Below are 25,264 nucleotides of genomic sequence, written 5' to 3' on the forward strand. Positions count from 1 at the left end.
AAATCACTCGAGCTCCTCTTCAACTACCACTCATCCAGTAGAGATACTGAGCAAACTCTCTTACCCCACATCGAATAATAATAATTGATCTCGTAATTGTCCAACATTATTTATGTGATGATCCACCCACTTCATCACAGTGTTCCAGACAAACCAGTAAAGTGTACTGCAATGAACCAGTTCTTGTAGCTTTTGTAGTTACATAAGACTTTTCAGTTGCAGCTGTGCAGTGAGTTTACATGTATAACTGCTAAACATGATAAATTAATCATGATAGGGAGCCATGTCAAGCTCCTGTGATAATCTTGGGGAAAAAGTTGCAAGCTTTAACATCAATTTTAAGGCATTTTAAGCTTTAAATTGCAAAAATCCTTCAGCTTCTGAGGACTCCCTTGAACTTCGATACTCTATATACACCCCAGCATATAGCAAGTTTCATGTTGTGCCCCTCTGTATGTCAGGTCTACAGTTACCTACCTATATAGTATAGAAACTCTGAAGAGCAGCAAGGTAGACTATTTGAGCATATTTATATAGCTAGCAGTGAAATGTCACTACTATTGCATATCGAATCTGTCAACCTGGAGCGGGGGCATGCTCCCAGACCCCCTAGAATGCTTACGCTTTGCACTTTACAGAATGTGCTTTGCATGCTGTGCAGCAACTCCTCTCCCAGGCAATGCCCATATTATAGTATGTTCACGTTGAGCTGAATCCTGAAAAACAACTAAAAATTAAAAGTGGATTTTTTTCTAAACAGAGTTAACATTTCAGCCAACCAGATGATTATTGGTAACAGCAAAGGTGTCAACAACAGACAGGTACAGTTTGGCTCCATTACAAGTTCAGGAAAGGGCTGTAATGGACACTGTATTTATATGGCTTCCACATAGGAAATGTATTGTGAAAATTTTGATTGGCTGTAAATATTATGTCAAACATTTGAACAAAAAGATTTTGAAATATTTCTAGTGGGTCAAGCAGTACTACAAATGAGCCAAATTTCAAGATCGTGTGTAATTGCATCCATGAGTTATTAAATGTTTTTGAGGATTCAGCTCAACGTGAACATACTATAGTAGCAACTTCAGCATGTACAAATTTCCTCCTCCAGTCCTGCAAATAAAACCACAAGCTAGGAGGCTTTGATTATGATGCCAGCCTTCCCTTGTTTTGTTGTGCCCTGCCCTGTGGTTACCTGATTGAAAAAAAATGAAGCTTTTAGAACTAGTCTGCTTTGATTCATACCTTAGGTCTAAGAGCTCTATCAAAGCCCCATGCAGAGAACTTTCCACTGGGCTTGGGGAAAAGCAGCCAGCAAAAGTATACTACTCAATTAGGCTGGCTGATTTAACAGTGATATGTGATAGTGCTTTCTAGGGGCGGATCCAGGAGCTAACAAGGGGAGGGGCACAAACAGGCTAAGTTGTAGATGGTTGAGGAAAACCAGATTCTCTAGTTCATTGATGCATATATGAAGCAGCAAATAATCACCTCTTAGTTGTTGATTTTTGCTATTTTGGCCTTTTTAGATGGTTGTGAAGTCATAAAAGTTATAAGGCTCTGAATGTCTTTAAACCAGCAACACGATAACTATTTTTAGAGGCGCTTAGTACGTACGAAGGTGCTGGGTGGCAATTTCACTGCTAGTTTGACTTTGGTTTCTTTTAGTTTCAGGTGAATTTGTATTAAATATTAGTAAATGTGCATATTTTCATGTATTGATAAACTAATCTTGGCCTGACACAAAGTTTAGTAGCTAGCTATTTTAATCAGAAGCATGGCTGGCTCCTCCACAAGGTGGAGGGGGGGGGGGGGGGGGCATTTGCCCCAAATGCCCCATGCTGGATCCGCCATTGCTTTCATGTTAATTATGTGTTCATGGTCATAAATCAAATCCACTGCCAAGGACAATAAGACTGGGTTTCCAGTCACATTTGAGAATTACTCATGTGTGTGCGCTATTATCTGGTAGTCATACAATGCACAATGCATTATAGAGTCTGTCCTGCGTCGCATTACATTTCAGAAAATTATAGCTGTGCCCCAATCATTATGCTGGCTGTGGGTGTACACCTGTTTTAAATATAATAGGTACTGTAAATGTAATTGCATTTGCCTTCTGACGAATATTATGCAGCAGAATCAATAAATAATTGAAATGAGAAGAGCTATATAATATTTCTGCAAAAATTAAAGTGTTCATCTTTAGTTAGTGATGATTCTATGTTATTCTATTTATTGTATGTTGTGTTTAGCTCACAGTACACCAAATACACAACAACTTCTGTCATTTGTGATACCTCATGTGGCTAGTAAATGGTATGAGGTAGGAGTGATGTTGCTAAAAGCAGAGCAGGAGGTAAAATTGCAGCAGATTAACTCAAACTATGGCCACGATGTGAAGAAGTGTTGTTTAGCGATGATCAATTACTGGAGACAGACTCACCCTGAAGCCAACTGGTACCATTTAGTAGCTGCATTGAAGTCACCAGGTGTAGAACTACATGTTGTTGCTGCTGATATTGAAAAGAAATTTGCTGGTAATTGAATTATGTGGAACATAGTGTTTTGTCACCAGGCGTGTCTGGGAATATCTGGCTTTCTAAAATTGTATCTTGTATGTGTGTGTGTGTGTGTGTGTGTGTGTGCGTGTGTGTGTGTGTGTGTGTGTGTGCGTGTGCGTGTGTATGTGTGTGTGTGTGGGTGTGTGTGTGTGTGTGTGTGGGTGTGGGTGTGTGTGTGTATCAATCTATCTAATCAAAAACAGCCAAGCTGTAAAACAAGTTGATGTTGTGCTACTTCTAAAAACCAGGTGCCATGCAGCTAGCTAACTCATCTGGAATCATAGATAATATATGCCTTAAGGTATATATTATCTATGGTAAGGGATACGCCTCCTTTCAACTCGAAGCGATAGGCTATTCCTGGTAGTGTACGAGGCCTGCACCGTTGTTTTTCAGTTGCTAACCTCAAGGGGAAGGTAGTCTGAGGAAAGTCACCACACCCGTATTTCAGTATGCCGAAAAGAAACCACATCAGAGCAAAGTTCACCTTTGCAGAAGTTTAATACAGACTTCATTTCACTTTTACTTCGCTGCTTTTACCGTTATTAAATGATTTTGCTCACGTGGGTGCGTACGGACAAACATAGATAGGTAGATTAAGGTACACACACACACTTTTACGAAAACAATTTCAGTAAACCAGGCGCACGCCCACAGCCGGCCTTTGGCCGGCTGTGGGCGTGCGTCTGGTTTAAAAAGAGCGCAGCCCCAAAAAAGCCAGGGTGAAAAAAGATATGAAATCTAAGATGGTGATCAAGAAATAGCTGTGGTGGTAGGTTAACTGTAAAAATTATAATAATAACAATTCAGATGAAATTAGTGCCCCTTAGTCTTGGCACCAAATTCACCTGAATTGTCAATATTAAAATTTTTTAAACTTACTATCACAGCCATTTCTTGGCTGCCACCTTGAATTTCATACCTTTTTTCACCATTTTTTTGGGAGGGGGGGCACATTTTTTTACAGCTCAGCTGTTTTTGATTAGATATCACTTATTTTTGCATTCGTATAGCTACCCCAAAGCCGGATATAGGCTGGCTTTGGGGCTTTTTTAACCTACTTTTTTTCTTACCACAGGAAGAAGAAAAGAGTTGAAGCAGATTTTTAATACTTAAATATTTTTGATTTTATCAGTAACTAGCATTGGTACTTGCCCTACTTGCAGGACCACCTCCACATTAAACATTTTAATGCCAGGAGGAGGGACCAAGTATTAAACACCAGCACTGCTCATATAGTTATGTAAGAGTACATGGTGATGTCAGATGTCGCATTTTTAAAGAGCATGAGGTTTCCTTATGTCATTAATGATGCAAAACACTAAAGTTTGTAGTTTTTGGTTTTGACAGGAATGTAGTTCAATTGTTCAATGCATCTTCCCTACCAGTGACTTCAACTTGTGTATAGAACAAACAAAACCTTCGCTGCTTTACATGCAGGACAACTAATGCAACAATAATTAATATATTGGAAACCAAGCATAAATACTAGTGTCCTATATTTGCTGTGTAGCATGCATGTTTTATAGTGCTTTAAAGTACATGATCCTTATGTAGTACATAATATAGTGAAATAATGAGCATGCAAGGCTAATTAGTTAAATTGCATGCTGTGGCGAGCTAAGGCAATTGTATATACAGTATACCCTACATTACATAAGGTGGTGTAAACATGGTACATTTTCAGTTTCTACATGATGTTTACCTTGCCGGCTGTCACAAAGAGAAATGAACTTGGACATAAATTAAAGCCAACACAATTTGCAGTGATAGTTACTGAATGGCATGCAAAGGTTCAGAACTTGTCCTATGCTATGTACTTCAGTTCTGATGTTGCAGTGACACATATACCTCTTGCCATACAAAAACCCAGTTTTAAAACACCTGCAGTGTAATTGACCATTAAGGTAATGTACGAACCTTTAGAGTGAAAGCATGTAGCAGGATTATAGTGAAACAGTTGTGCCAGGTCAGACGCAGTTCCTCAGTGTAAACTATGGTGGTTCCAGTATTATCATTTTTCAGATGGACAGCAGTATCTGTCCAATCATGCAAGCTGCCTATTTACTACAGCAGTAATGAGGTAAATCTGAACAAACAGTTTTGCATGTCAGTACACACCTATGTGCTTAACAAAGATGTAGATATTCTGGATACTGGTGAAAGAAGCTTTTACCTACTCTCATACAACACACTGGACCAACACACAGATGGATAAATATGTTGGCAATTTTCCTGCCCTATCCCAAAAGTGCTATAAGATCAGGCAGTTAAGTGGTAGTGCTGAAAAACTGGGCATAAGAGTTTGTAGATGAAGACTTGCATGGAACAGACAACATCAAAAAGGTCCCAAAAGTGAAAAAAAAAGTTATGACCTAGGTGGGGATTGAACCCAGGTTAGTTATAATAACTTGGGGTTAATGGAGGTGCACAAATTGCCACAGTTGTTTATCTGTGGTTTTAACAGGAATGTAGCTCAACTTTTCAGTGATCCTTCCCTACACCAGTGCCTTCATCGCCCTATAAAGAGTGAACAAAAGCATGTATTGATTTGCTACAACAACACTCGAGTTGCCAGATGATGGGTGTTTAATTTTGCTAAAGTCCTGCATTGATACGTGCTTTGCATGCAGAGATATGATCAGCTAAAAGTCGTGCTTTACAAAGGTGTGCTGAGTAGAAAGAAAAAAAATATGCCAACACGTGGATTCGAACCCACGACCTCTTACACACTGGTCAGGCATTCTACCACATGTGCTGTGGTTTTCAAAGGAATGTTGCTCAAGTTTTTCTCTATGCCTTGGCCTTCTACATGCTTTAGAGAACAAATGGAAGCACGCATGAACTTGTGATAACAATCTTAGAGTAGCCGGATGATGAGTGCTTCATCATCAGCACAGATTGTGTTGATTCTCACCAAGTTTGGTGAGTAAGCAGTGTGACAGTCAGACGGACAGACAGCTTTTCAGCTTTATATATATAGATTATATACAGTATTATTTTTATTGCATGCCAATTCTTCTCTACAGGATAACTTGTTTGTAGCTAATCCGGGTAATTTGTTTGTAGCTAATCCGGGTAATTTGTTTGTAGCTGAACTCTCTACAGGCTGATTTGTTCGTAGCTGGACTCTCTGTATTATTATTGTATCTAGTTTCTAGCTAATCTCTCTATAGGGTGACATGTTTCTAGCTGATCTCTCTAAATGGTTACTTTGTCTGGCTGATCTCTCTACATGATGATTTGGTTTTGCAGCTGAACTCTCTACTGGTTGCTGGTTTCTGGCTGAACTCTCTACAGAGTAACTTGTTGGTAGCTGAATTTTCTACTGGGTAGTTTCTTTGTAGCTGAACTCTCTACAGGGTGACTTATTCATGGCCGAACTCTCTATAAGGTGACGTGTTTCTATCTGAACTCTCTACAGAGCGGTTTCTTCTCCAAGTTGATCTCTTTACAGTGATTTGTTTCTAGCTGAACTCTCTACAAGGTGATCTGTTTGTAGTTGAAATATTTACAGGGTGTAGCTTAACTCTTTACAGGGCACCTTGGTTGTAGCTAAACTCTCTACAAGGTGGTTTCTTTGTAGCTGAACTCCCTATAAGGTGACTCTTCTAGCTGATCTCTCTACAGGGTGATCTATTCATAGCTGAACTTCTACAGGGCAATCTATTTGTAGCTGAACTCTCTACAAGGTGATTTTTTCTAGCTGATCTCTCTACAGGGTGACTTGTTTCCAGCTTATCTCTCTACAGGGTGTCTTGTTTCTAGCTTATCTCTCTACAGCATGACTTGTTTCCTGCTGAGCTCTCTACAGAACGACTTGTTTCTAGCAGGTGATTTCTCTGCAGGGTACCTTGTTTCTAGCTGAACTCTCTACAGGGTGACTTGAAATGTATGTAGTTGATGGGTTGGTTGTTTCTAGCTGATCTCTCTTCAGGATGGCTGCTCTATAAGAGTGACTGCTCTATTAGAGTATCTCGATCTCACACTTGCTATACAGAGTTGGATTTCTTGTTGGCTTTACATCTGATTCTTCTCAACTATTGAAGGGCTTTTCTAAGGTGATTATTCTTATTATTCTTAATCTTACTAGTACTTTACAGTGGCCAGCACTGAAGGTCTGACAGAAGCATGTGCTGCAGCCTTTGGATTACCTAACCTAACAGGAACTGGAGAGTTTTTAATGATCACTTAACCTAGCTAACAATAAGGTGAAACAGAAAGGGCCAAAGAAAGGAAACAATTCCTCCTACCCCATCTGTACACCAATTTTCAAATCATTCCACTGAGTAGTTTGTCTGGTAGGCGTGGCAAGCATCCAGTTTTTTATTAGCTAATCTTGATCGCATAATTGTTACACACTGTTGGTTTTGTCACTGTATCTTTGTGGTCTTTAGCTCGACTTCTTTCAAACCACAAAAGTTTGAGGTTCAATAGTTAACCTATCCATGTATAAATTTTCAGTTCTTCCCATAAGGCAAAGCCAAGCAAACTTGATTACTTGTTTCTCATCCACAAAAAAATAATCAGATTTCCATGAAGGCGGGAGGTCATTTTTCATTATTCATTATTAAAGAAAATTTTCCAAGTCAAGCTGTATTCACGAGTCGCGAGTGGATTTTTAGAGACATGTGCTAGCCACTGGGAAACTGGGAACGTTCTGGTACAATTCCACTGTCCAACTGAAACACAAGACTAGAGACATCAATAGGCTTGAATCTATTATTTGCCTATTGTACGTTTTGGCATTTCCCCAATTTTCTACCTATTATGCTTGTTTTATGCTTTTCAGATATGCATTATGCTTCTATTTTGTGTTTTTCTAGAATTTCTTCAGCCACATGACACACTACTGTGTGTCTTGATACTGGTGTGTGGGTAGATTGATGATTATTAAAAGTTTGGTCATAAAGGTTGCTTCATTCTGACAGGTACCTTTTGGCACACTGCAGTACATTCAATGCATGTTCACTTTTTACCATCAATGGCTAGCCACATCAATTATTATTATTATACTCTACACATCTGCACCACAAACATACCACTGATTTGCTCATACTGCTTTTCGCAAGTGGATTTTTAGAGGCATGTGCCAGCGACTGGGCAACTGGGAACATTTTGGGACCTTTAATTCCACTGTCCAAATGAAACACGAGACTAGAGACATCAATAGGCTTGAGTCTATTATGCTCCAAATTAGGCAGGAAGGCAGGCAGTTACAGTAGAAAATTCCATTTTTTATTTATTTTTTAAATTTCATAACAATTAACTGGAAGCCTTTAGGATCGTACTGAAGGCACTTTTGGGCTTGGCTATACCTAACCAATACTGCCAAGGTGCCAGGATAGAGTTATGAAGCTGGTTTGTGGGTGAATTTTTTGGCTAGGAAAACCCAAATCTCCATGATCCCTAATATACAGTACTACCATACTGAATGATAATTATTTACATACAAAACTACAAAGATAATAGATATTAAAATGTCTATAGCTTCTGAGATACTATAGATATGCCCTCAGACCCCTTGCTCTAAAATACATACTAACTCTGGTGCTCATCCCAATTTCAAGCTATTGCTAATATTTGTATGTTGCAGTTGAAGTGATACTTCTCCATTTACATTCTGTTATACAAAGAAATTCTAGAAAAAACACAAAATAAAAGCATAATGCATATCTGAAAAGTATGAAAACAAGCATAATAGGCAGAAAATTGGGGAAATTCCAAAAAATATAATAGGCAGCCTGCCTGATGCCTTCAGGCAAGCATAACTCAATAACGGCTAAGGCTATGGGCGTGATTTTTTCACTGTTCGGCATTGCTTCGTCCCGAGATGTGCCTTTTGGCATACTGTAGTATGTACAATGCACGCATCATGGACTTACCTTTGTCCTCCTTTGTGTCTCATTTCCTTTTGCTGACAGCCCAAGGTGTCGATTCGTGATAGCGAGATGCATGGCTTCACTACAGTACTTTTGTAAATTGGAATCGTCTGTATTTTCCGTGGTGACTGGACTGATTGTAGAGACGGTTCTAACACTGTTCTTTGTTTTTAATGCTGTATAATGGGCTGAATATAGCTGAAAGTGAAGTGTAATGGCTGCTGACTTTCAAGGCAGTAATCGATAGTTGGTAGCATGCGAATCGTCATATTTTTTCATGCCGGTAGCGACTGGATTGTAGCAGAGGCACTTCTGTTTTTCATCTGTAGCGCTGTGTAACGGGCTGAACATAACTGAAAGCGAAGCGTAATGGCCACTGCACTTTCAAAGCAGTTTTGATTGCTGGGGCATGTGTTCAGACGAAAACATTAATTCTAGATCTGGCATCATCCTTTCTTTTGATGCGGTATGCATGGGCTCACCAGTCATAATAATGTTTCAAAAAAGTAAACAAACAAGTTTTAGAATTTTAAGTTTGATTAGGGATCATAGTAAAAAAGTAGGGAAACAAGGGAGGTCGCCTACATCTGCAGATATACTAGTGAACATTTAATCCCTAATTCAGTCTTGGTCTTGGGTATAGACTTAATTAGGGATTAAATGTTTACTAGTATATCTGCAGGTGCAGGCGACCTCATTTGTTTCCCTACTTTTTTCTATGATCCCTAATCGAACTTCAAATTTCTAATTTTTCCTTAAACTTGTGTATAAAATACTATACATGGGTTTCTGAGTTGTAGCAATTGGTATTCAAAGGACAGCAACTGCTCAGTATAATATGTAACTTAAATATGCAGCACTATGGTAAGAACATATTGTCCTCCTGAGGATATACACTTAAATGGCTCTCTGTTGCATGCGATGACTGTTCTATTAGAGAATCTAAATCTTTTAGAAATATTTTCCTGGTTTGATATTAACCCCAATCTCACTGCAGACCTGCAGAGACTTCACTATTTTCAATGTCCAGACATTCACTAGCTGACACACCACTAACTTTACTATCATCAGAGCTTCTATTGTATTGTCTTCCAATCGAGCTTCTAATAATCATAATCATCACATTTTATTCAAAATTAGACAATGAGATGCGTTATGTAGTACCTAATTCAATGATTGAAACTCAGCTGAACTGCTTTTCCATGCCTTGCACTAATTGACACATGACTACATGTGCCCTATAAAACTCAAACGTACAATGAAAAGCATTGTGATTCATTCCATTGAGTGTAAACTTGTAGTAGGACTGTAGTGCATTTTTCTACTCATTATGAGGAATCATTTCACCATCCAAAAGAGGTTATGTGATTGTTATAGCAGAAGATATACTTATTTTGGCAAAAATTTTCCCATTATTCTTTAATTATGCTCCATTATGCCAGCATTATGCTTTATGCTTTTCATCCCCTATTATGCCAAAAATTATGCCGGTATAATTGACACAGACGTAGACATCAACAGCCTTGGACAGTTGCCCAGATATTTTCTGCATACAGTTCTTTAATTTTCAGTGGTACAGGTGGTCTTGAGAGCCAATATTATGGCTGGAGACATTTTTACCTACTTGGCCATTCGCTGTTCATATACCAATTGCCCACCCACCACCTCACCACCACCCATGGTGACGTGCTTGTGTTACTGATGCAATCATGGGAAAAGTGCTCAAAATCATGGTTATATCAGCAACTAGCTTTCTATGGATTGGAGTGAAATAAACATTATGGTTGGCTGCATTCATGGTGAAAATTTCAAATTGGTAGCTTTTGAATTTTCCAATGGATTAATTAGTTGTTTACTTTTTAGCATGACTCAACACTGGTGAACCAACGCTTATATACTGCATCAACAACTGAACGCATGTTGTGACTATCTGAAAAGTGATGTGACCTATCAACATTGTGTATGTTCCACCTGTTATACAGCAAAGCAAGAAGTGACTCTGCAATCAATCTACTGACTATGGAAATTACAAAGGTCAGTCTATGATGCATGCGCTATAGTTGCTGTGGTTGGAAAAAAGCACATTTCAAGCTGAAGTAACATTGAACAGTGAAGAAATCAAGCTCATATTATTAACTGTACTTGAGTTCTGCTTGGATCAGTCATGCAATCAGTTAATAAAAATTAATAATAAAATTCATAGAAACTTGTTGGAAGGGTTTGGGACTGCTGTCAAACTGGAAAGTGAGGCTGAAGGATGGGTGATAATTTGAAAGCACAAACCCTATTATACAGTACTACCATACTCTATGATAAAGCAGCCAGTATACATGATAACTGAAAATATGAGATCATCATGTTGGTTTAAAATAGAGTACCTTACCCAATGATTGCCTGTAGATACTGGTGAGATAATGTCACAATCTAAGTGTGTCAATTTGTATGCTATACAGTACATGTGACTATAATGCTTTAAAGACAACTCCTGCAAAAGTTTATATTGCGTATATCAGATCTAACCAAATATGCGAGCATAATTTGGGACATAATTGGCACAAGCATTAAGCATAATATACAGACTTTTGTGCATCAGAGAAATTGAAACTGCTTATTTTACATGAGGCAGATTGGAATAGTCAATGAACAGTGAGGTGCAAAGAATAAATCAGATCTACAGTTATTTGCAAAAGCAAGTGTGGCTAGATTCAAGACACTCTAATGGAACAGTCACTACATGTTGAAATATTCCAATAGAACGTTTAGTAGAACAGTCAGGATACAATCTTGTAGGAAGATAATTATTATGTGGCCAGATATACAGGAATCCCACATATTAGCACAAGCCTGATTTACAGTAGAATGCATATATAAACAGAATGGATGAAATACTTACAAAAATTAATATTACAGAGATTTCATAATTTATTCGAGTGTTTATTCTTCAATAAAGGAGGGTGCTATCAATATCAACCTTGGTACCCAAGTGAAGGTAGTTTGAAAACTTTCAGTGTTCTAAAGGAGGCAGAAGATAAGATATTTGGTGCTCAACTGCGCATAATTGGAGCATAAAGGTGGTGCATTTCTCGAAACTGCAATAGACAATTTCAAAGTGTAATGAACATTATAGACATGTTTAACAAACAAATGCAGTCATAAAAATGCACTGTGTGCGCAAACCATGCGTTTTGCAGGGCATAAGAAACAAGATGTCAACTTCAACTAATTTATCAAACAATGATAAAAAGCGAGTAGTGTAGGGATTAAAACCTTTAATAAACTTGGGCATGGAATAATAAGTAATCAGTTACCTTTCAGATGCTAAAAGTAAGTATAGGGAGGTGATTTAAATTTTGCATTCATAAAACACCTGTATAGAAAACTGACTTTGTTATTACTTTTCAGCAAAGCATGAGTATCAATGAAGTAGGACTGCAAGGTTTGTAATTTGGTTAGTGATTAGTTGATGCAGTAATACAGTGAGCAAAAATATTTCAATAGATTAATGATTTGCGTGCATTGATTTATGGATTTATCTACTCTACACAAATCCGGATTGCATTACATAAAAGTGACGTAATATAGTGCCATGACTTCTCATTTAACCCATCTATACAGTACTGCTTTATTATTGTGTACCTATCAATGTCATACCCAGGTCAGGAAAAGATGGCGATTGTTGGGGATTTACAAAAGTTATACCCACCCCTGGGGACAACTTAGAGTTACAAATCCCTACTAACTTGTATTACATACCCTGGGATTCACTTACAGTTAACCCTAAAACCCCTACCTTGAGGACAATTTGGGGTGATGAATCCCCATACTAATCCCAACGTACTGCCTGACCTGGGGTAAGTGGCACATGCATGGGCGGCAGAGAAGGGGGAAGCTAGGGGCTGTAGCCACTGTGAAAAAATTATGGGAGCTTAGCCCCCTAAAATTAACTGTAGCTGTGATGGAGAGCCTAGCTCAACAGCATCAATAATTTGAGATACTCTATCTAATAAAGCAGTCATGATCAAGATACTCTAAAAGAGCAGTCAAGATTGAGATACTTTAATAGAGCAGTCAAGATCGAGGTACTCCAATAGAGCAGTCACAGTATTTTTAGTATAGCAAGCTATATATGTAGTTATAAAGAAGGAGATATAGTCTAGTTGATGAAGGGCAACTATTGCTAGCAGGTAGTGACCTTCTTTTTGGTCTTCAACTTGCAGCTAGGCCATGGCATCTCCAATAATCTAGATCATACCCCCTTAAGTAAAGGTGTGTCTCCTCCTTTTGGCACATGACACTGACAGGTGCATAACTGCATGTGTACTAAATAAAATGGGTGGTGGGTTTGCACTGCAGTTTATAAATATTTCATTTTGGTATTATCATGTGTGACAATCATATTTGTTTGGTTTCAGTATAATTATCAATTATACACTTGCCTAAAGTACCACCTGCACTGCCTTTCTTTGGTTGTGTGGTATCCTGTAGTACTATAATTATTTATTTTACATCATCTGTTACATGTATAGCTGCCAGTATAGAGATGTCTGTCAGTAGCCAAGGACACTCCTCGCAAGGTAATGGTAGTCATGTGATTGAATAATGTAGTTATATAATTGTGAGTAAACACATTATATAAATATATACTTGTAAGGTTCTACAATGTGAATTAACATCTTGATAAGTACTGTACATAAGCTCATAGGTTCAGTGCTTGAATTGCACACAACAGTATCAATGTTATCATATAGTATGATAGTACTGTATGGTAGGGACAGCGAAGGTATGGGTGTGGCCCGCATAGGCGGAAAGGGGGGGCTAGGGGGCTGAAGCCCCCCTCAGAATGATATCACACCGAAATTATCTTTCTTGGAGTGGAGCTGAAAACTGTGATAAAGATCAAGATAAGCTAATAGAGCAGTCACTCTAATAAAGTAGTCAGTGTGTAGCAAGCTATGTAAGGATTTTTATGTAGTTTATCAGCTAGAAATGGTAGCTGGTGAGGTGGAAAGCTCTTGTCAGTTGGTTGAGACCTTTTTTTTTTTTTTGGGTCTCGCCTTACCAAACTATAGAAATAAGTCTGCATGGGTCAGCCCAGCCGGGGGCTCATATCAACTACTTCCTCTGCCGCTGGTGGCCGGTGATATAATATAACCCAAAAACCTGCTTTGATTTTCCTTACAACATCATGACAGTATTGGCTGAGTAAAATTAAGCCCAAAAGTATCTTCAGGTCAACCTGAAACATTCTGTCTAGTTGATTTTTTAAATTATTTGATGGAATTTTCTACTGACTGCCTGCCCGATTGATGCCTTCAGTCAAGCATAGCGGAAAACTGGCTAATTCTCACAGATATGTTTCTAGTTTGCTTAAGAAAAAAATCTTTGGTATATTGATAAACATACAATGAGTGCGCTGTGTTACCCTTTGTCCTTCTTTACTATAGCCATCAGTCAAAGTTCTCCGCTGATAGTGTTAATAGACTACAGTATGGCTTCTATCTATAGGTGTACATTGCATCAAACTATTCGAATACACATGGCTTTGCACCAAACTATTTGAACACAGTGGTTTCAAAGTTGGTTGTTGATACTGTATAGTAAAAAACTTCAGCAGTAAAAAAGTTTGCGAAAACCTACTATCAAAAAATTGGCAAAAAACACTTTGGCAAATGGTGCTTCACCTAAATTTTTTTTACAATCTACGTATGATACCAATTTCACTTTATTTTCGTGCAAAAAAAAAATTCATGTAAAAATATTTTCATGTGATTTTGAATGACTGCTCTATTAGAGTAGTTCGATCTTGTATTAAAAACTTTTGTGCGAGAAATTTTCGTACAAATTTTGCATATGAAAATTATTATACAACAAAAAAAGTAAGTTACAGTAGAACATAGCTGCCACGCACTGTATATATGCAAGTTCAAGTGATTAAGAAACTCACCAATTAAGGGGTGTGGAAGCCATGTAAATTGCAAGTCTTAGTCCCTCACAGTAAGGAACGACGACTCACTATGGAAATGGCTGCCACACCCCTTAATTGGGAAGTCTTAATTGCTTGCACATAGCAATGTTGCATTTAAGAGGTGGATATCATACAACTGGCAAAGTTGCTTGTGTTTCTAAATACCGAGCTAAACACGTTTCTTTGCTGTGACCAACACCATGTTTAATTACGTGAATCCAACTTACTACAGTTTATATAGTGGTGTGTTATGCTAACTGATTGCTTGCATAGTATATAGTGCTGTGATTAACTCTATAATAATATTATGACTGGTTTCCAGGGTATTTGGTAGTCATGAGCTTGTAAAAAAAGTTCACAAACAAGTATAAGAAAAATTTAGAAATTTTAAATTAGTTATAATTATAGGGACAGTGTATTGTACTGCAATACAAAGCACTGAAACAAGCTGGATCGGAGTAGTATGTAATGTCTAAATAGAACAATAAAAAGTGAATATACATATCCCTACTGTGCATTTTGAGTGTAGCACAGTAGGGATATTCACTTCTTATTGTTTTATTTGGACATTATGTACTACTACTGCAGGAAAAATTGTGCTACAGGGCAGTGCCTGTTCTACTGCATAATGAGCGCTGTGAGGGCAATTAAGCTGGTATCTTTACGGAATCCGCCATGTATACGAGACTGACTCCACCTGGCATATGTTGTGAGACATCCTACATGGACTTATCCGCATCTATATCCACCAAATTTACCACATTACAACTGCTCCATCAGTTTCCAACACCCACCTATATGTTGCAGTCGCAGGGTGCCTGTGTGGTCTACCACTCGCATTCTCTTTTATGTTAACACATATGTGCAAAACATGATTATTGCTACAGTTTCAAGTCACACATGGGGAAACCCATTTTCACAGGTTGCATTGCTTAAAGTGCCAAAATTTGCTATACTTAAGCAAAGTGCTGTTTTTGGAAGATAAACTTTACTAGTAACTCATGTTCAAAATTTTGTATGCAAGTATGGCTTCATTTGACAAAATGTGTACAATAGTTTTTTTGATACAGAGGAGATCAAAAATCTTTGTTTTGTATCTAGTGCTCCCAAGGAGATGGAAGATGTGCATTAGTTTAGCTTTCATTAAAATTAATTTACAGCTTTCTCTCATCTTCTAATACTTTTTCCTGGTTGTAGGAAGATCTGTAGGACATAGCATACATACTCAGCAATACATATAAGTATGCAAGAGTTCATAATAATTATTGTATTACCACTGTACAAATAAATCTTTCTTTTGTTGCTGCTTAACTCCAGTAAAAAAGACTACAAATTCATCTAATCATATAGTATGATAGTACTGTATAGTAGGGACCACAAATAAGTAGGTGTGGCCCACGGGATAACTTCACCCATAAACTAGCTTCAAATAACTTCACCCAAAAACCAGCCTCAATTTTCCCTGACGATGATGAGGCAGTATTGGTTAGGTAAAACTAAGCCCAAACAAGTTTTCAGATCAACTTGAAATGCTTTCAGCAAGTTACTACGGAATTTGAAAAACAAAATTATTTAACAGAATTTTCTACTGACTGACTGAGTAACCGACTGACTGAGTAACTGACTGATGCCTTCAGACAAGCATAACTTGATAGCAGCTAAGGCTATGGACTTGATTTTTTCACTGTTCGATGTTGCTTCGGCCTGATAGGTACCTTTTGGCATACCGCAGTACGTACAGTGCATTCTTCATGGACTTACCAGTGTCCTCCTTTGTGTCCCATTCATCTTTGCTGACAGCAAAAAGTGTTGATTTGGCGTTAGCACGTGATGGCTTCCCTTTGTAATGGAAGTCATCCGTATTTTTCATAGTGGCTATTTTGATAGCAGAGGTGCTTTTCAGGTAGTTCTTGATTCATACTGCTGTGTAATGGGTTGAACATAGCCGACAAAGAAGCATAATAGACGAGGTAATGGATACTTCACTTTCAGATAATAATTGATATAACTGGGGCGCGCAGCACCATTTATTTTTTTCGGAATGCGTGAATTTCAGAGGTGCTTTTCAAACAGTTCTTGATTCGAAATGCTGCGTAATGCATTAAACATAGCTGACAACGAAGCGTAATGGATACTTCACTTTTCAGATGATAATTGGGGCATGCAGTGCCATTTCAGATGTGGTGTGCGTGGGTTCACCAGTCATAATAATTATTTACAAACAAAAGTTAACAAACAAGTACACAAATAAACTTGGAGTTTTCAACTAGAGTAGGGACCATAGCACATCGATAAAAAGTACTGAAACAAGCTGGAGTAGTGCACGATATTAAATCACAGTAAACAATAAGAAATGATATATCCCTACTATGCTCAAAATACCACAATGGAAGTGCACATTAGAGATATAACACTTCTTATTGTTTACTGTGATTACACTACTCCAGCTTGTTTCAGTACTTTTATCGATGTGCTATGGTCCCTACTCTACTGAGTTGAAAATTCCAAATTTTTGTATACTTGTGGAATTAAAATGGATGTAAAAATGTGCTATGGATTTCCAAAATTAAACTAGCATAAAAAGATCTGATATGTATGTACCATAGAGTAGCAACCAAGAATTGGCTTCAGTGATTAAAATATGTAAAACTAACAATAACAATTAATATCGCCACAGCCATTTCTTAGCAGCCACCTTTGAAGACATATGTTTTTTATGCTGCATACTTTACTATTGGAAGGTTAAACTCAATTTCACAGCTTAGATGTACATGATATCAACATTTTTGTTTATTTTAAGCAAGCAGCTTACAATCATTTTCAGGACTGACATCCATCATTATATTTTTCTTCAGGTTAATGCTGGAAATAATAAAGCTTTGTTTATGTATAATTTTATTAAATTTATATAAATCATTGCTATAAATTGCTGTAAAGATGATCTAATCAAAAACAGCCAAGCTGTAAAAAAGGTGCGGCCCTCAAAAAGGCCATGGTGAAAAAAGATGTGAAATCCAAGGTGGCGGCCAAGAAATGGCTGTGATGGTAGGTTAATGGTTAAATTTTAATAACGACAATTCAGGTGAATTTGGTGCCAAGACCAAGCAGCACAAAATTCACCTGAATTGTCGTTATTAAAATTTAACCATTAACCTACCATCACAGCCATTTCTTGGTCGCCACCTTGGATTTCACATCTTTTTTCACCATGGCCTTTTTGGGGGCCGCACCTTTTTTTACAGCTTGGCTGTTTTTGATTAGATATCACTTCTTTTTGTATTTGTATACTGCAAAGCCGGCCTATGGCTGGCTTTGGGGCTTTTTTAATCCATGTGTTTTTTTCTTTACCACAGGAAGAAAAAAAGAACTCAAAGAAGATTTTTAATACTTCAATTATTTTTTATTTTATTAGTAATTATACAAATTATATACATATATTTATTACATGCCCATTATTCCCCACAGGATATTTTTTTGCAGCTGATCTCTCTACTGGGTGACTTAAAATATAGCTGAACTATATACAGGATGGTTTCTTTGTAGCTGAACTCTCTACAAGGTGACCTCTTCTAGCTGATTTCTCTACAGGGTGATTTGTTTCTAGCTGAACTCTCTACAGCTAGGTTATTTGTTTGCAGCTAAACTCTCTACATCCATGGTGGTTTCTTTGTAGCTGAACTCTCTATAAGGTGACTTCTTCTAGCTGAACTCTCTACAGGGTGATTTCTTTGTAGCTGAACTCTCTACATGATGGTTTCTTTGTAGCTGAACTCTCTACAAGGTGACTTCTTTTAGCTGATCCCTCTTCAGGGTGATTTGTTTGCAGCTGAACTCTTTACGTGGTGATTTCTTTGTAGCTGAATTCTCTCCAAGGTGACCTCCTCTAGCTGATCTCTCTACAGGGTGATTTGTTTCTAGCTGAACTCTCTACAAGTGATTTGTTTACAGCTACACTCTCTACATGGTGCTTTCTTTGTAGCTGAACTCTCTACATGATGGTTTCTTTGTAGCTGAACTCTGTACAAGGTAACTTCTTCTAGCTGATCCCTCTACAGGGCGATTTGTTTGTAGTTGAATTCTCTACACGGTAATTTGTTTGAGGCTGAACTCTCTACATGGCGGTTTCTTTGTAGCTGAACTCTCTACTAGGTGACTTTTTCTAGCTGAACTCTATACAGAGTGATTTGTTTGCAGCTGAACTCTCTACATGATGGTTTCTTTGTAGCTGAACTCTCTATAAGGTGACCTCTTCTAGCTGAACTCTTTACATTGTGTCTAGTTTCTAGCTGATCTCTCTACAGGGCACTGGCGATTCTAGAGTTGTCAAACAGGGGGGGCACATGCTCACCTTAATTAATGTATGCTCCTGCTAGGGGTCTGGTGGCAGGAAATTTTGAAACATTTACTTTAGAAGGATGCATTTTTTAAAGTCAGTCATAGAAATGGTCACTATATGTACATAGCTATATATACGAACCTCAGATAATAGTTCTTTACTGTATTTGCATCCTTACATTAGACTATTATAGTACATAACCAAGTGATTGAGGTGAACCTTATAGGTAATGTGAATGGCATTCTATATAAAAATATACAAAGTGTAGCTAACAATTAAAAACCAAAATCAAGTCTTCGATTTCCACTCCCTGCAAATTGTTGTAAAATATTTGGAGGACTCAGTTTCTCAGCAATGTCTTGTTCAACAAAAGGCAGCATGAGACCCACTAACCGCTCTTGACACATGGTAGTTCTGAGTTTAGATTTAAGTAGCACAAGTTTGGAAAAGGCTCTTTCACAGGAAGCACTTGTAAAGGGTATAATGCACAGTTTAACTAACAAAGACGTCAGTTCTATGTAGACATTTGTTCTGTTATGCTCTGCTAACTGTTTAAGCATTTTGTAAGGTTTTGTGGCATCAATAGCACAATCGTTAACAAAAAGTGAGCTTTCATATTAAAATTTTTAAAGGAAGCTAGATCCAATGAAAAATGAGCTGATATTTCAGCAAATAGAGAATCCGATGAAAGCTTTCGTTTTTGTAAATCCCCCAACAATGACAAGTAACTTCTTGATTCTTGATTAAACCTTGACTGAAATTCATTTAAAATTATATCTAAGACTTCATAAAAGAAACAAACATGCAGCCTGTCTTGATAAGTGGCAGGTGTATGCTCCACAGACCAATTTGCATCTAAACGATGACTAAGTTTTCTTGCTCTAGGCTCAGAAATCTCTATTCCGACATTGTCAGCAAATTCAGTAGCTTCATCGTAGAATAACTTGAACTTAGCTTCATTTCGCATTTCTTTTATGGTTTGGACTGTTGTATCTACAACTTGTAAAGCACTGACTATATCAATATCTTCTCTTTGAAGATAATCACTAACAGTGCGGCATTTGAAAAGAATATCCTTTAAAACTACAATGCATATGCAGAACTCAAACTTCATTATTGAAAACACAAGTCTGCCAACATCTGCAGCAACTTGGCCATCCGAGCTTTGCTCCTCAATTTCTTCTAATGCCTTTTTAATAGCTGTAAAATTTTCATATACAGCTTGAATAGCATCACTCCTACAAGCCCACCTTGTGTCTGATAATTTTTTGAGACTGTTAATCCGTGGTTTAGATTTTAACTCAAGCATCAGTGATTCAAGTTTACTGTGTCTATGTGGACTAGCTTCAAGGAAATTGTAAAGATTTTGCAACACACCAAAAACATTTCTGGTATACTGATTAGTGGATGTAGCTTCCTCAAGTACCAGATTAACACAGTGGGCATAACAGTGACTATAAATAGTTTTAGGTTGAGCAGCTTTAACTTTGGCCTGCACTCCAGCATTTACACCACGCATGTTGCTTGCTCCATCGTAGCATTGGCCTATTAATTTGTCAATGTTTAAACCAACTTTAGAAAGGCTTTTTAGTAAAATTTGAAACAGAGTTTCAGAGTCTGTGCTATCAGTATGTTCAGTGTCAACTAAACGTTCCTGAATTATGTAATCCTTATCTACATACCTTACAACAACTGATACCTGTTCTTTATGACTCAGATCACTAGACTCATCCATCATAACACTAAAGCAATTAGCTGCAGATAATTCTTCCTTAATAAGAGCGATCATGTTTTCATAAATTGCAGCTATTAAGTCATTTTGAATCGTCATGGATGTATACATAGCATTTCGTGGGCCTTTCTCAAAAAACGATATCATATTTTGCTAGTAGTTCTGTAACTTCTAAAAACAATCCTTTATTGTTTGAGTCACTGTGTTCCCGATGGCCACATAAAGGATGACCTGTTTTTGCTAAAAGCAACACAACATCTATTATACGATACAAAATGTTTCTATTACATTCCTGCTGCTTTTCCAGCCTAGAAACATTTTCTGCAGCAGCTTTATCCAACTGAAGGTTAATTGGAATATATTTTAGAAAATCGGCGTGGAACAAAGCAGATTGTTTGTGCACAAAACAACTTTGGTGTTTTGATAGAGCACTTCTAGCTTTTTTCCATCGTTGAGCTTGAGTCCCATTTGTCGCAAATGCTGGATCGATTGTGCCTGTATTACCAGGGCCCATTACTTTGTGAGCAAATATACGGCAAAAAAAGCAATACATTTTGTTGGTGATAGGAGAATATTCCAACCAGTTATAAAAATCATTCCATCGTTGACAGAAACTTCTTGCCTTTCCATTGTGTCTTGTTACAGTGTAATTATTCAGTCGAGGTTGGTAAGGGCCTTTCCTGATACGTGCATTTCTTTCAGTCTCATTACTTGGCAGAGGTAAAGAAGGATCGTTTAAATCATTATTTGTTTCTGCATTTGCATAGACTGAGAACAACAAGGTGAATCAGATGACAGTACACTAGTTTGTCCACATGATGACTCAGGATAACTCTCTGTATCTGATTCTGATGTACCTGACTCACCTTCATTCAAGTCACAACTACTAGAAACATATTTTAAAATGCTCAACTGACTCATCAATAGTATATACACACTAGACACTAGAACACCCGAGAACAAGCAAAAATTAATAGCTAAACATAATAAAAACCCACTATGAAAATGTAATATTTGTACACGTGGGTGGGCATTATTTAGAATGATACGTATGGCGCCAGTTTTCAGCAAGTTCAAAGGTAAGATACAGGGGCAGATCCAGACTTTCAAAAAGGGAGTTCCACTTTAGTTTTGCTGACTATACTTCACAATTCTAAAGCTGAGACCAAAAAAAAAAAAAAAAAGGTCTCAGCAATTTTAAGTACCCTTCCTCGTCTGTTCAGCTCAATTTAGTACTGATACAGGTCAGTAAGTTACATTATTCAAGCTTGATTTCAATATTTTTTTATAGTGAATGTTCTATTAGGGTGACTGCTCTATTAGAGAGTTTCGATTCTGCTTCACTGAAGCTGACACAAAAGGGGGGTTCCATGGAACCCTTTGAACCCCCCTGGATCCGCCCCTGAGATATCAATGTACGCACATCATGAAGATATGATTAGATGTTTACAAACTTTAAATAATGCGGTAGCCTATCAGTGAGTGTTAGTTAGCTGTATTATATGAAGTGCCACATTTTGAACAAGGGGGGCCTGTGCCCCCCCGTAGAGTCGCCTCTGCTACAGGGTGATTAGTTTGCAGCTGAAATCTCTACAGGGTGATTTGCTTGTAGCTGAACTCCTTACATTGTGTCTAGTTTCTAGCTGATCTCTCTACAGGTGATTTGTTTGTAGCTGATCTCTCTACAAGTTGATTTGTGTGTAGCTGATCTCTCTGCAGGTTAATTTGTTTGTAGCCGATCTCTTTACAGGGTAATTTGTTTGTAGCTGAACTATCTATAAGGTGATTTGTTTGTACCTGATCTCTCTGCAGGTTGATTTGTTTTAGCTGAACTCTCTACAGGGTGATTTGCTTGTAGCTGAACTCCTTACATTGTGTCTAGTTTCTAGCTGATCTCAACAGGGTGATTTGTTTGTAGCTGATCTCTCTACAAGTTGATTTGTGTGTAGCTGATCTATCTGCAGGTTGATGTGTTTGTAACTGATCTCTCTATAGGGCAATTTGTTTGTAACTGAACTCTCTATAAGGTGATTTGATCTCTCTGCAGGTTGATTTGTTTGTAGCTGAACTCTCTAAAGGGTGATTTGCTTGTAGCTGAACTCCTTACATTGTGTCTAGTTTCTAGCTGATCTCTCTACAGGGTGATTTGTTTGTAGCTGATCTCTCTGCAGGTTGATTTGTTTGTAGCTGAAGTCTCTACAGGGTGATTTGTTTGTAGCTTATCTCTCTACAGGGTGATTGTTTGTAGCTGATCTCTCTTCAGGGTGATTTGTTTCTAGCTGATCGCTCTACAAGTTGATTTGTTTGTAGCTGAAATCTCAGCAGGGTGTATTGCTTGTAGCTGAACTCCTTACATTGTGTCTAGTTTCTAGATGATCTCTCTACAGGGTGATTTGTTTGTAGTTGATCTCTCTGCACGTTGATTTGTTTGTAGCTGAACTCTCTACAGGGTGATTTGTTTCTAGCTGATCTCTCTACAAGTTGATTTGTGTGTAGCTGATCTCTCTGCAAGTTGATTTGTTTGTAGTCAATCTCTCTACAGGGTAATTTGTTTGTAGCTGAACTGTCTATAAGGTGATTTGTTTGTAGCTGATCTCTCTGCAGGTTGATTTGTTTTAGCTGAACTCTCTACAGGGTGATTTGTTTCTAGCTTATCTCTCTACAGGTTGATTTGTGTGTAACTGATCTCTCTACAAGCTGATTTGTTTATAACTGATCTTTCTGCAGGTTGATTTGTTTCTAGCTGATCTCTCTACAAGTGGTTTGTTTGTTGCTGATCACTCTAAAGATTGATTTGTTTGTAGCTGAACTCTCTGCAAAGTGTTTTGTTTGTAGCTGATCTCTCTACAGGGTAATTTGTTTGTAGCTGAACTCTCTGCACAGTGACTTGTGTGTAGCTGAATTCTCTAGAGAATGATTTAATTGTAGGTAAACTCTCTACAGGGTGCATGACTTGTTTATAGCTGAACTCTCTTCAGTGTGACTTGTAATGTTCTGAATCTCTACAGTGATATAATTGTAGCTTAACTCTCCACAGTGTGACTTGCTTCTTGCTGAACTGTCTATAAGATTAACTGTTTGCAGCTGAAGTCCCTACAGAATAACTTGTAATGTAATCGAATTCTATAATGGAGTAAATAAATTAGCCGAATGCTCTATTAGGGTGACTGTTCTATTAGAGTATCTCGATCTCGCATTTGCTACACGGAGTTGGCTTTCGAATCATAACTCAGTGGTTTGTAATCCAATTCTTCTATACTACTGCAAGGACTTTCTATGAAAATTATTCCAGCTATACACCGATTTTCAGCTCATTGCTCTTAGCGGTTTGCCTAGTAGGCGTAAAAACTAATACTTTTTTATTACTAAAAATCGATCGCGTAATTGTGACACAGGTTAGGTTTTATGTCATATCTCCGTGGTCTTAATCTCGATTCCTTTCAAACCACCAAAAGGCACTCCTACGATGGTTACTCCATCTACATAGCAATTTTCAACTCATTCCATGAAGCAGTTTACCCTGTAGGCGTGACAACAAATCGATCTTGTTTTACGCGAATAATCGGTCATAACTCCTGAACCATTCATCGGGTTTGCATCAAATTTGATGCTAGGATTCGCCTTTGGACTCCCTTTCTGTGTGCCAAATTTCAAGGCGATCTGAGCACGCGTTTGCGTTTTATAGCAACTTTTGCAAGTGTGCAAAAAGACGAAGAAGAAAGAAAAAAAAAACGAAGAAAAAAAAACCAAACTTTGGCCGCTCATATCTCGGAAATGGCTTGAGTGATTTCCTTCAAATTTGGAATGTAGACTCCCCTAGCTGGCGGGCAACTCTGCAGCAAATTTGGTTTCAATTGGATAAGGTATCACCGAGATACAAAAGTGTGAAAATGACGTTTTCTTTCTTCCTGTCAATATACTCACGGTGTGGCGCGCCGGCTTCTTGGGCCGCACGACACACTACCGTTTGTCTTGATCTGTAACTAGTATGCATTCTAGTTGCTTTCATTCCATAAATTCGTGGCCTTTAATCCAGTTTTTATTCTGTTGTACCTTGATTGTTTACTACTCTCTGTAAGATAATTTCATCTAGTGTATGCATGAAGTTCAGACGGTACTATTTTCACTGAGATCTGCAAGAAAATTGAGCTAGTTTACATAAGTGGTCTAGACAGTACAGTAGGTGTGACACTTGTAATTTTTGATAATCATTTACACCATTCAATAGAAAGTCAGACTGTAATTGCACTATAGTATATTCTTACTCCAAATTTTCAGAGGATCAAAAAGGATGAGCAATTATTCTACATAAATGCTGTACATAAGATAAACTTTAATAACCTGTATCTCAATTGTGGCTATAGACACATCTAGCAAATTTTGGTATGAGAAGTCAAGGTGGTTTGCACTGCACGCTTATATTTACAATTTAGTTTCATTTTGGCATTACCAAGAAATAAATTCATGACAATCACACTTTTTTTGGCTGCAGTATAACTTTGAGGTATAGCATTCCTAAAATTACACCTGCACTGGTTTTCTTTGGTTGTACAATTATTAAAGTTTTATTTATATCACTTATTACATGTATAGCTGCCAGTATAGAGATGTCTGTCAACAGTCAAGGACATTCCTCACAAGGTAATAGTAATCATGTGATTGAATATAATGTATTGATACAATTTTGAGTAAATGCAAAAGTACTTGTAAGGATCTAGTATGTGAATTAACATCTTGATAAGGTCTGTACATTAAGCTCATAGGTTCAGTGCCTGGATTGAA

General features: G+C 37.7%; 1 protein-coding gene across 1 annotated transcript in view; it reads left to right on the plus strand.

Moving 5' to 3' along the window:
* LOC136236479 (uncharacterized) overlaps positions 1-25,264 on the plus strand; it is a 53,446-nt gene that overhangs the window by 5,884 nt on the left and 22,298 nt on the right. The window contains exons 3-5 of the mRNA XM_066026637.1: positions 2,259-2,543; positions 12,976-13,023; positions 25,076-25,123. Of these exons, the coding sequence (XP_065882709.1) occupies positions 2,259-2,543; positions 12,976-13,023; positions 25,076-25,123 (381 nt within the window). The remainder of the gene's footprint in view (positions 1-2,258; positions 2,544-12,975; positions 13,024-25,075; positions 25,124-25,264) is intronic.

Source organism: Dysidea avara, chromosome 1 (genome assembly GCF_963678975.1).
Source record: "Dysidea avara chromosome 1, odDysAvar1.4, whole genome shotgun sequence".
Taxonomy (NCBI): Eukaryota; Metazoa; Porifera; class Demospongiae; order Dictyoceratida; family Dysideidae; genus Dysidea; species Dysidea avara.